Raw genomic sequence first — 12,337 nt, forward strand, 5'->3', positions numbered from 1 at the left:
GATTAAAAATTTTCTGTAGTAATAATTTTATTTCTAGCGTTCTTCCATCTTTAATGTTCTTACCCATCTAATTTGTTCATCTTTTCAATTGATAACTGCTCCCTATCGATGTTCCTATTTAATAATCCTTTTTTCTCATGCATTATATAGGTATTTCCCCAACACAATATTATTCTGCGATAACTTATCTTTTTCCTTCAAATTAAAAACATGATATCTATAATATGGCTTGCTATCAATAATTTTGTAAAGTGACTTACTTGTACTTGCCACTTTGCTAAAATTGTAAAAAATAGATTGATTTATGTAAGTAGCATGTCTATCGATGTTATTCTCTTCTCCCTCTCCATCCCTAATCTCTCCAGAGACTCATCGAACCCATAGACTCCCTGCAGATTCAAAACTTATTTATAAGATTATCCACTCCACCGCAGTTTGCCCTGAATCGCTCCCTTTTATCAATTTCAAAGTTCCACCCCGCACTACCCGTTCTCATTCCCTAATCCACATGCCCATTCACAGACTTTCAATAAATAAATGCACGTATTTCTTCCGCATTGCTCCTCTATTGAACTCGCGCTCTCCACATATTTACCCCTTTGCTCTTCCATTGAAATACTCTTTAAGCCTTTCCCATCCTGTCTGTCACCTTACCAGCTTGTTCCTGCCGATTCTCGTCGTCTCTATTACAAGTTTGATTATTGTTCCTTCTTATTATATATCTTGTGTGTCATCAAATTTATGAATCATTCTTTTTATTCATGTTAATATTCCTGGATTCTATAAACAGTTGACTCCTGGATAAACCTTACCAGCTTGTTCCTACAGATTCTCTTCGTCTTGTTTGCAATTTTGATTCTTGTTACTTCTTGTTATATAGCTTGTGTGTTCTCAATTTTGTGAATAATTCTTTTTATTTATGATAAACCTGACTTCTAATAACTCCTGGATACAGTTGCATGTGGTTATCCATCCTTAAAATAAAAATAAAAGAAATGCCTAAAACATTGCTTGATTATTTTGCACCACGAGGTGTGAGAACATTTGTTATTTGCCTATGTTTGGGAACAATCTTGCATTCAGAAGTGAGAAATATTGTAATATAATTCTGTTCTCGGCGCAGGCTGTGAAGAACCACATGAAGACGGAGTGCAAGTGTCACGGTCTGTCCGGTTCGTGCACCCTGAAGACGTGCTGGAGGAAGATGCCGCCGTTCCGGGAGGCCGGGGATCGACTCAAGGAGGCGTTCGATGGCGCGGCCAAGGTGATCCCGTGCAACGACGGGCGCGCCTTCATGCCCGAGGGTGCCACGATCAAACCCCCGGGGAGGCAGGACCTCGTCTACTCGGAGGAATCGCCCGACTTCTGCGGGTAATGAAGTAAACCCAGGTTGAAACGACCCATGCATATCCCAGGAAGTATTGGTATTAGCTCGTGCAGGAATACTTACTCGTGAAAATAGCTTTATTATAAAATATAATTTAGTTTCAGTCTTAAGTAATAAATTGGATTAGATCCACATTTCAGGATGAAAAGTATTTAGATATTAAAACCTGAGTCGTTTTTTTATTAATTAGCTTGAATTAGCAGTAAACTATTTTCTAGGCAGTAATATCTATGACTTCCTCAAATCATAGACAGAAACTGCTGTAAAAGGTTAAGTCGCGAACATGAGGTGAATCTGTTGTTATAGTTTTCCAATACATGACGTTTCCAGCGAAAGTTTTGACTGAAAATCATTTCTATGGAGACAATATCGAAAATTTCCGACGTTTTGGCAGTTTATTTCAACTCAAATACAAATTTGTCGAGGCGAAAATTTGAAGGCGCCTTTGTTATTTGTATGTACTCAAGTAGAGATGGCATTATATTTTGTTTTGGAGAAACATATGTGCAATTTGATGAAGTTGGGAATTCAATGCTAAAATGCAGTCATTGGAATGGAATGTGAAGTGGCGATTAAGCGTGGGAGCACAATACAAATAGGGAGTTGGGAGTTGGGAGCACAATACAAATGGGTTGGTTAATTGAAGCCATGAACGTACAAGACGAATGAAGTCCGCACAAAAGGCATTTGGGATTAACAGTTTTGTTTATATTATTGTAGCTTTTAGAGCTGTTGCGTCATGTTTTCTATGAATGGATCGCATTTTGCCTACCTATTCAAATATAGGAAAAGTGATTTCTTCCGGTAGATTTAAATAGTTCATAGAGAATGATTTGTCTCAAAACTTTGCTGAAATGACTTGTTCTGTTTTGGTGTTCAGAGCTTCATTATTATCGCCTTTCTTTTCACCGGGTCAATGTCCCCATTTTGACCGAAGTTTCGTTAAAATAAACTCCCTAAAGTCCCAGTGGCAGAAGTAGATTTTCTGACGATACGTTAACCATAATGGAGACAATGACCCGTTGTACAGTAACACCCGAGAAGACTTTACTCAAGCAATCCGCCGAGGATACTTGATATTTTTCATCGGGAAGAGGGCAATTTAGGCCTGATTTTCCTCGGCTATTTTGTTTTTCATTCGTTCCTCCTGCAAACGATTGAAATCGTTTTCCGAGGTAAATTTTACCGATGGTAAATTCTTCACGTATTTTATTCAAGTCCATACCCATATTGGCCGACGTTTCGTTGGAGCACTTTTCCAGTATCATTGGCTACAAGGCCGGGTACAGAATTTTTTTCTGGGAGGGGGGGGGGGGGGCGCAGGGCCAGACAGGCCCTGCGCCCCCCCCCTCCCAGATTCCCTTCTGATTATATTTGAGATTGAAAACAATATGCAATAATTAATAGGTGAAATATTTTTTTTATTTCACTAAGAAAGTTGATAAAAATGAAATGAAATGATTAATGCTCGTTATATGTTTATAAAAAAAAGAACGCAATGATAACCGTATTAAAAAATCTTGTCTATTTTTTTAGGGTCTGGAGCGCCGTGCCCTCCCCCTAAATCCACCCATGATCGACTATCTCCTTGGCCTTCATGAATACCATAACGCGGTATCAGACCCGTGAAGATTGCTTCAATGCTGTCCACGGGGAGTGTTACACAGTTTTATCCTATTTTTTCTTTGTTTTTTTCTACATTTTAATTCTCCTAAATTTTTCGCAACACTTAATTCTGGATAACGAGACTCGTCAGAAATTTATTTGCATTGCTGACACAGTTTTTGATAGTTTGGGAATTCATTTCTGTACATTTATAAAATAAATAGCAATATACTTGCGATTCCTTATTTGCTATCAATTCTGTATTCAGATTAAAAATTGGAAAGAACATCAATATCCATTTAAGGATAAGGGCAGATTCTTCATATCCATTTACATTTTGATGCGCAACTTGCTCATCATAGTTTCCTATGCATCGTAGCCCTGAACACGATATGATGTAACTTTAGGCACAGACAGCCACATTCCCTAGGTCAGAATCGTCCCCATGAATCCAAAGAATAGCAATTTTGGCAACCAGGGGCGTATTAACCCCATTTGCCGCCCTACGCTGGTCAATGCCTGCCGCCCCTGGAAGATATATTACCTTGATCCGTCTTGCCGAAATAGATTACTCCCTTTCGACGTTCACTACTTCTTCGACGGAATCTGCATTTTCTGGAAAGCTTTCTTGTTTTATTTGAACCCAAGAATCTAATTTTACAATTTTTTCGAGAACTGTCTTCTTAGCATGTTCTTTCGCTTGGTGTGCCTTCTTATATTGAGCTCCACTCAGTCTCTCACGTCGATAAGCCATGTTCACAAAATCAAACGCACAAATCTTGACACCCTAACAAAGAGACACAGTTAAAATCTTTTCACAATTCAGAGCTTTTATTTAAATAATGCGAACCAAATTCAATGTGTCCACAAGGTCCTCGCGCCTAACCACAGGAACTAGTGAAAAAAGGAATAGCGTGATCATTCGCAAGACCATGCGCAAGAAAATGACTAATGTAAACACAGGATTCGCGCTCCTGGTGGCCTATGGTGGAACTTTTTTTCTAAAAAAGAAAACGCGCGGGATTTTTTAATCAATATGTTCGGATTCTGGAAAGAAACTGCTTAAAAAAATTGAAAAAAACTGAAGAAATAAAAATTCCGGGACTTGTGCCGCCCCCTGGGAGCTGCCGCCCTACGCCATGGCGTAGTTGTCGTACTGGTAAATACCCTGTGCCCTTTGCGCAACTTGCTCATCATATCGAGTTTACTATGCATCATAGCCCTGAACACGATATGATGTAACTTCAGGCACAGACAGCCACATCCTCTAGGTCAGAATCGTCCACAAGAATCCAACGAATAGCAATTTTGGCACTCATTTCAGCAAATGTTTTTAACACTTTGTTTATTTCCATGCCTAGTACCAACGTGTACATTTTTTCAATACGCATTCTATGAGGATTTGTATGAGCAAGATGAAACTATTTGCCAAAAATAAGATAAAGTATAGGAATTCAAATAAGGAGACATTATTATTCCCTCTACTGTTGAGCAATGGTAATTTAAGCTAAATGGAAACATGAAATGCAATTTACGTTTTCAAGTTTAGATTTAATTCTACAGTTTTTCAATTTAAGTCATTTCAATCCTAGCTAGTTCATCAGGAGTTTCAGAGGTTTTTGTCATCTTCAAGAAATATATCAACTGATAGTTGTGTGTCAGAACATGCTCAAGTGTGATCTGTGTATCATTGATGCCCACCTAATGAGAATTTTTGAAAGTGATAGTTTATTTCTGTCAGGAAACTGAGTGAAAGCATTCTAAGTACCTATGTTAATTAACTAATGGTTTATAATTAAATAAGAGCGCAGGTAAGTTTGCCATTGAAAAAACGTCATAATAGGAAAAAATTGATATTTAGAGTACTGATGAATCCCAGAGTGCAAACTAAAAGAATAAAAAGCTGAGTAAACAAATTCATAACTTGTAGACGAGATGTTTCATCATTTCATTAAAGGTACCGGTAGAAGACGCTAAGCCACCGAAACCAGTGCCCTTTTGAGAGGCTGTTGAATTGTACTCCCTTATTCTCTCTGGAATGCAAAAAACTAGGCTCCCAACTAAATTTATAAATTACATCCTGAATGGATAGTATTTATATATACATGTGGCGTATTGCGTTTAATAAGTTCTTCCATTTTTTACGAAATGACTGACTACGTACGTACTTTTATTTACGAAATGCGTACTTTTCTGTTCCTTTTTTACTTGTATTTAAAGATATCTTCTTTCACGCAAAATGCTATTTTTTCCTGTATGCCGTTTTCTTCTATTCACTGTTATAAGTCTCGGTATCTCATCACTAGCTCTTCAAGCCTCAACATCTTTCTCAGTTTTCTTGTCGTTTCATTACTTGTATTACTTACCGACTTTTCTTGACCCAGAAACTAAAATAATTTTCCCTTATTCTTTCTTAATTGCAGTTTTTGTAAGCCTTCGTCTCATTTATGAAACACTTCCTTAGGGAAAATAATTAGCTTTGCTCATTATTGCTCAGTGCTGCGAGTGCCTTACCCGCCTTGTAATGCTTCTTCTCACGGCCTCACGCGACTGTTTTTAATTGTGCGTTTCACTTAAAAGTATATATTAAATTTCTACAAATATTTTCACTTAAAAGTAAAAATATTTGTAGAAAAACTCAAACCTCTCGCTGAATTTGAGGAAGGTGAATTTTTTGTAACAGAAAATGAAGCAGAGTTAAGAACTGGAAATAGAAAATAGAAATCCCTTAATAGCTGCTGAACTTAAAGGGTCCTCCTCAAAGGCACTCAAGAAAGGATTTGGCAGCCTCTGAAAAATCTCTGCCGCCCTTTCCCTTTTATCTCCCTATGAATAGCCGAAACCGCACCATTCTCTTATTGTATTCCTGTATATTGTGCGCACTTCCGGTCCTTGCGAAAGTCTTTTTTGTTTCGTATTTTACATTTTCACATGAAATCAGAAGATTGTTTCCGCAATGAGTATGCACATTTAGATTAACTGCAGTACTTTAACAAGGATTTTTTAATGAAAGACGGTAGAAATAAAACGTTTGGATTATACCATTGTCAAAAATAATGCTTCGAATTTCATGAAATAAGAGTGGTAATGGTGAACTTAATTTAACACAATCAATGCCATTTAGCATGATGATTCGCAAAAATAAATTTTTTGCGTCTAAGGAAATCTCAACATGACTACCTCTACTGCTTAACGATTCACCCATCACACCTAATATTTTCTAGTTTTTGTAACTTTTATCGAAGGAACTTGTTCAATGAAATTTAGGAAGCAATAGGAAGCAATCAAATGACTTATCTTTGAGCATTGGCTTGTCTCATTCACTAGAAAGTTCTCAATACTCGAATGAAGCATAATTAATTTATTAATACAAAAAAAGATGAACGACCATGAATATTAGGTATTTCAGATGTAGAACATGAAGTTTTATGTGATACGTTTAATGCATTGAAGAACGTTCCTCTTTTGATTTCCTAATTGACCTCTACTTGGAATACATTATTCCTCTCCTATGTCATTGTTGCCTTACCTACCGCAGTGGTATCTTAAGAGTTGAAGACACGAATGAATTTATTATCCAGGTATATCTTAGAAATTAACTGTCTGTATTTTAAGTACGCGGTAAAGAGAGTGAATTGCTTACAGCTTAGACACGGGTGTCTTTAAGTTATTCAATAAAATGTAATTTTTTCCATTACGCTGTGTTTGAATATTCTTTAGTATGTCTCAGGAAATAATATGCATCTATTTGAGTCATTTCTTAACTAATTATTTCAGATTACCAAAATAATTATTTCATGAGCTTCGTTTATGAAAATAATCCATGCTTTTCGTGGATCACTAGAGAAATATGTCAGCAATTATTCACTGATAGCCATTGTTGCATAATTACTTCCTACGGGCGATTTTTTTTCCATCCAGTAATTACCTTAAGCTTGTAATTCAGTTCCACATATTTATTTGGAATGATAGAATTCCTATTTTAATGAATTCGCAGCTTTTGTTGAATTGAATTGGCACCTGTGTTTCCCTCATTTATACCCTTTATGCCCTTTCCCTCATTTATTTCCCCCAATTTTTTAGCTTAATGAAGGCTAAGTAGACTTAGGTTTTGGTAGTCTCTGGTGTCAAAAAACAAAAATAATTACAGCCCAAATAGGGATTAAGTCAGCGGAGCACATACAATAAATAATAGGCAAAAGTCCCCCCTTATATATACATCTTAGACATGAAACTTCAAGTAGGATATTAAAACAATCCTTTCCTTAATTTATCCTTATTTATGATCTCTTTACTTTGTTCATAATTTTGCCATATTACCGCACAGCCATTATTAAGCGTAATTAATTAAATTTTTCCTCCAATCATTTTTAATTCATCTCTCTCACTGATTATGAAAGTTTAAGCCTTGCTCTGATTCACAGTTTATTGCAGCCCAAGGATGGTGTCGATCTCTAGTCATTTTCGAGTGAATTTCAGCATTCACTTGACTTTCATAGCCATTTCCCGCTTTCATGAACTGATATCTTCAACCATTTCCATTCTCTGCATACAATTCAGTTTTATTCAAATTAAAAAGTATGTCAGCGATTCATAATCTTCCGCAAAATATTGTTTTGGATATCAATTATTTCCATTTCAATTGCCATATTTGACGGCCGAGTAGGTAACTATTTGACCATAGGTACCTTTGCCTTAGCTTGCTGAAAAATTAATTCATTCAAATAAATTCATTTCTTTTGGTCGCGTATGCTTATTTCGTGGCGAATGCTATTACAATTTGAGCATCACTGTATTGAAACTTAATATTTTTTAGCTCTAAAGCTCATTTGCTGATTAAGTCGTAAACCTTCATTCGTCATATCGTTCATGGGGATTGTTTTAAAATGTGTAGCTAGTGGTTTCTCTATTCAATGTTGGGACAACGTTTGTGCTCTACCGGTCTATTCATCTTCATCTCTCAGTCATTATTTTTTCATATTGATGATGTTTTCATCAGAGAGTGTTTCTTCTTGTTTCCTGAAGCCATAGAATTTAAAAAGTATCCAACACTTCAACAGCGTTTTGCTCATCTTAAATCTCCGTGGTTTTTCATGGCTTCAGGTGGACAGATAAAAGAGAGAAAACTATCTATGCATGGTGCCAGCGACACATTGAAAAAGCCATGAAATTAAATTGAATTTGTCTCACTAAGGTGTAGAAGATGTTTTGTATTTTTGTTGATATTTTTTCAGTGTAAGAAGAGCTCGTTTCATATCTACGAGTGTCATAATAGTCGGAAACTCAATTTTGTGTAAGGAAAGTTAATTCGTTCGATGGATGCTATTGCGAAAAAAATATATGTTTCAAGTGGATTTTACGGGAAGGATTTGCAATTTAGTGACGGGGACAATGTTTTAATTTTCCGAATATTAGATGTATCCTTCGATCAAGGAAAGAATAGGCAAATTACTTGCGTCAATTTATATAAGCATGAAATGTTAATTGCCATTAATTGATGCTGAATGCCCTCGCAATCTCGCAGCAAAACATTTTATAGTGGTCTTCACATCCTTGATATGTAAGTAAGAAACTTTCATCCTTGATATGTAAGTTTCTTACTTACATATCAAGGAAGTCTCACTATATTGCTTCACTATTGAATTTAGAAGGCCAGATATCTTTCAACTCCCTGTTAAAATAAAGAGAGAACACTCTCATAAACAGAGCCATGTATGATGAGGACTATGCGTATTGCTTTAGTTAAAAAAAAAGTCGAAAAAAAGTTGAAACGGGAGGCTTTCCTCTTGTGCTTTAATGGTGATTATTAAACACACAAAAAAACTCTATAACCCAACTGATAAAAATATGTGCACTTGGTATTCAATTGAAGAGTCGCATGCCGATATTCCGAGTTTGACTGAACGGCAGTTGAAATGCAGTACATGTTTTCATTACTTAAAGGTATTTTCTTTTTTTTTCGTTTCATAGGCCCAACCGTCGCACAGGCTCTTTGGGAACTGTGGGAAGGGTGTGCAATAGCACTTCCTTGGGTGTTGAAGGCTGCGAACTCCTTTGTTGCGGTCGCGGGTATGATACCCGTACTGTGAAGGAGAAGGTCAACTGTGATTGCCGTTTTCGATGGTGCTGCGAGGTCACTTGCAACACTTGTATAGTTCGCCGAGCGATCAACACATGCCGCTAAGTGTATGAAAGGCGACAATTTTCCAATAAAAAACGTGTCGAACTGAAGTGTGCTGAATGCAATGAACATAATATATGAGCGCAATTTCCAGGCAGTGCGGTTGGATGTGATTTGAAGTTACTTATCGGTGTAGTTTCTGTGCTATGAGAGGTAATAGTAAAACGCTATTGTGATTACCATGTGAAGATGCTTAGATACTTGGAATGGCACAGTGAATTGCATTGCATTCAATGCTCGGTGATTTAAGCTCCCATTATAGTGAGAAAATGAATGTATTGCTCGACTGAAGTTCATCATGTGATAGGCTGAAATTTTATATTACCAGTGAAGAAGAGAGAAGAAGAAGGCTAAAGCCTTGGACTTTCATTGTAAATAAAAATCCCAGTTTTAATTTTCAAAGGTGAAAAGGCGGTTACTTGTAGGAGAGCTAATTATTGTTGAAACTGATCCGCATTTAAAATGGATGTTTGGGAATTATGGTGGTATGTTATTCTCAACAAAAAGCTTGAGAGTGTTTGTAGGTGACTATCACCTAAGTGATGGAAAACATATTTTCGTTTTTGTCGAGGCTTGAAACAAATTACATGTTCCTTGTTATTCCTAATTGTACAACTTGCCATGGATATGAAAAAACATAGAATCATTATCGAGAAACGGCTCTACATAACTTGTGAAAATGCAAGTTGGCTCGCGAGGAAATAGCATAATAACATTCGAAATCTATTTGGAGTACTCTATTCGTAGATATCGTCTTGATCAGTGTTGCTATATTTCAGTGGATAAGGCTATTTCTCCTTTCGCGAGGAGGACTCCTCTCAAATTCTTAATGGCCATAACTTGTAACTAAACACTAATCGATAAATATTGTCACCAGAATTTGACAGAAAATTCCCGACGACTTTCGTCATGTCAGAAATAGCCCTGACTGTTGCTTGTAAATAATTACTAATCTCACTCCGTAAATGAAGATACCATGGGTAGGTGTTTTTGATTAAAAAATATAATCAAGGTAAACATAATTCAATCCTCACAAAGAGTAATGTTATCGTTTTTTGGCTTTTATGTAATTCATCATTTGTGTTTAGTTACACTCCGCTACATAAATTTCTCTTCTTTACTATTACCAACGGTCAGAAGTTCAGTTATATTTCATACATTTATGGCTGCCTGGGTCATCGGAGTTCTCATTTTTTTCTTGATTTCATGTATTTTCTCAGTTAGAAGAAATTTCGTATATTCTACGCGTAGTGCACAATTATCCACATTTAACTTCATAATTCTCTGTTTTAATAGCAAAAGCGGGCCTTAATGTGTTATTATTTGAACCTGTTCTATGGCAGCGCTTGATTTAACACTTTAAAATATGTTTTTATTGATGTATAAGGATACAAATGGAGACCTTGAGCTGTCAATGGAGCTTTTTTAACTGTAAAATTGTTCTTCGCCACAAGTACTTGCGATTTTTTTTTTATTAATAGAGGAATTTATCCCACCAGCGTTCTTTATCATCGAGTAATTATTAGTTAATTTATTTTTTCTATTGGTTATATTCATTTTATATATACGTAAAAAACTAAAATTGTGTAACTATTTATGGCTGAATAGTTTGATATCTATCGGCAATTCAATTCATGTGCTGACTCATGAAATGTTGTTGTAAGATAGTGCTATTAGAGGCTTATTAGAGATTATTTACTTGTGTGTTAACTTTTGTGGCTGTGCATTTTCATGGGTTTCAGTGGGCCTGATATTGGTGCTATGCATACCAAATTAGAATTTTTCATCGCGCAAAAGGTATGGCAACTTCATCTGGTAAAGAAAATTGCTCGTTTAGAATAGAATTGGTGTAAACTGTTGAAAGAATTATGATTTATCATTTGGACTTGTGAATGCAAATCAAAACTCTTATGTAATAATATCTTGTGCTCCTTTTTTCAGCTCCATTCTTCTCTTTTCGATAGCAATAACTCGCTTGACTTAATGTCTCATCATGCTGGCGGTAGGATCAGGCTTGTGTTCATTTGCTATCTTTATATTGATATGTTTTCAAAATATTTTCTTTTGTGGACATTATGGCTTGTATTATCCAGTTATCCGTATCCTAGTGATTAGTAGCGAACCATTAAACAGCACACCGTTTTAATTGAAATTTTTTATCCTATCAATTAAACAGTGTTAAACATCAACTTTGATTGAAAGCAAATTTCAGATTACTGTCAAATTAGAGACAATGGATTACATAAAATATCAATAAATAAATCCAAATAAGTTCGCTTTGAGAAAATGGTGGTGCAACTGGCTAACACGCCTGACCCCCAATCCGGAGATCCCGGTTGTGTCAAATATTTTTTTTAATGGCGAACTTTTCCGTTTCCGTTGGTGTATTTATATTAGTAATACTTGGCTCAACATAGTTTAATGAATGAGGAATATCTTCTGAATTCGCTGTCAATTGCCTTGCATGGAAAAGGATCTAATTGGTTCTCGATGGTGCATAGTCTGATTATCGCATCACAAATAATTTAATATTCCTATTAAAAAAATAGAAATTTTTATCATATCGGATGGTGATAAGGACTTGATTCTATGTATCAACTACTCTTATGCAAATATTTTATTATTTTCCATTGTTTCCATGCTTTATTTCGAAGCACCAAATTCAGTTAATGAAGAATTTGGAGATTTTTTGCAGCAATTTAATTAAAATTATCTCTCTATATTTATAACTTTATCAGTTATAAGGAGTTAAAAGTATTATTTCAAATCTTGCGCTCAAACGAACGATATCTTTCTTTCATGACGAAATGAAAACTATTTGGTACTCGCTTCTGCAAACTTAGTTTATAGTCGTAATGTGATGTAATGGTAGTTAGTGCTGATTTAAGCATCAATTTTTATTCTGAGTGCCATTAGATAAGTAGTAATTGGGAAATATAATGCATGCATGGAACTGCGAATTGCATCCGTGCCATTTAAGATTAATAAAAAGGGTTCAGAAGAATTTCATTTAAAATTTCCAAGTTGAATGAAATTTACATCATGTAAAGTAAAACCTTATGAAGATTTCGTCAACTCGTTTACCAAATCTGGGTAAGTTTGAGTACAAAGGACCCATACCTGAAATTTTTATCCGGCAAAATGTTCCTTAATTTTCATGTGCA

The 12,337-nt window shown here is 35.7% G+C and overlaps 1 protein-coding gene across 1 annotated transcript in view; it reads left to right on the forward strand.

Moving 5' to 3' along the window:
* LOC124155232 (protein Wnt-6-like) overlaps positions 1–11,319 on the forward strand; it is a 155,626-nt gene extending 144,307 nt beyond the window's left edge. The window contains exons 7-8 of the mRNA XM_046528948.1: positions 1,124–1,371; positions 8,963–11,319. Coding sequence (XP_046384904.1) covers positions 1,124–1,371; positions 8,963–9,176 — 462 coding nt within the window. The 3' untranslated portion in view covers positions 9,177–11,319. The remainder of the gene's footprint in view (positions 1–1,123; positions 1,372–8,962) is intronic.
* The last annotated feature ends 1,018 nt before the right edge of the window (positions 11,320–12,337 follow it).

Source organism: Ischnura elegans, chromosome 3, assembly GCF_921293095.1.
Source record: "Ischnura elegans chromosome 3, ioIscEleg1.1, whole genome shotgun sequence".
Lineage (NCBI taxonomy): Eukaryota > Metazoa > Arthropoda > Insecta > Odonata > Coenagrionidae > Ischnura > Ischnura elegans.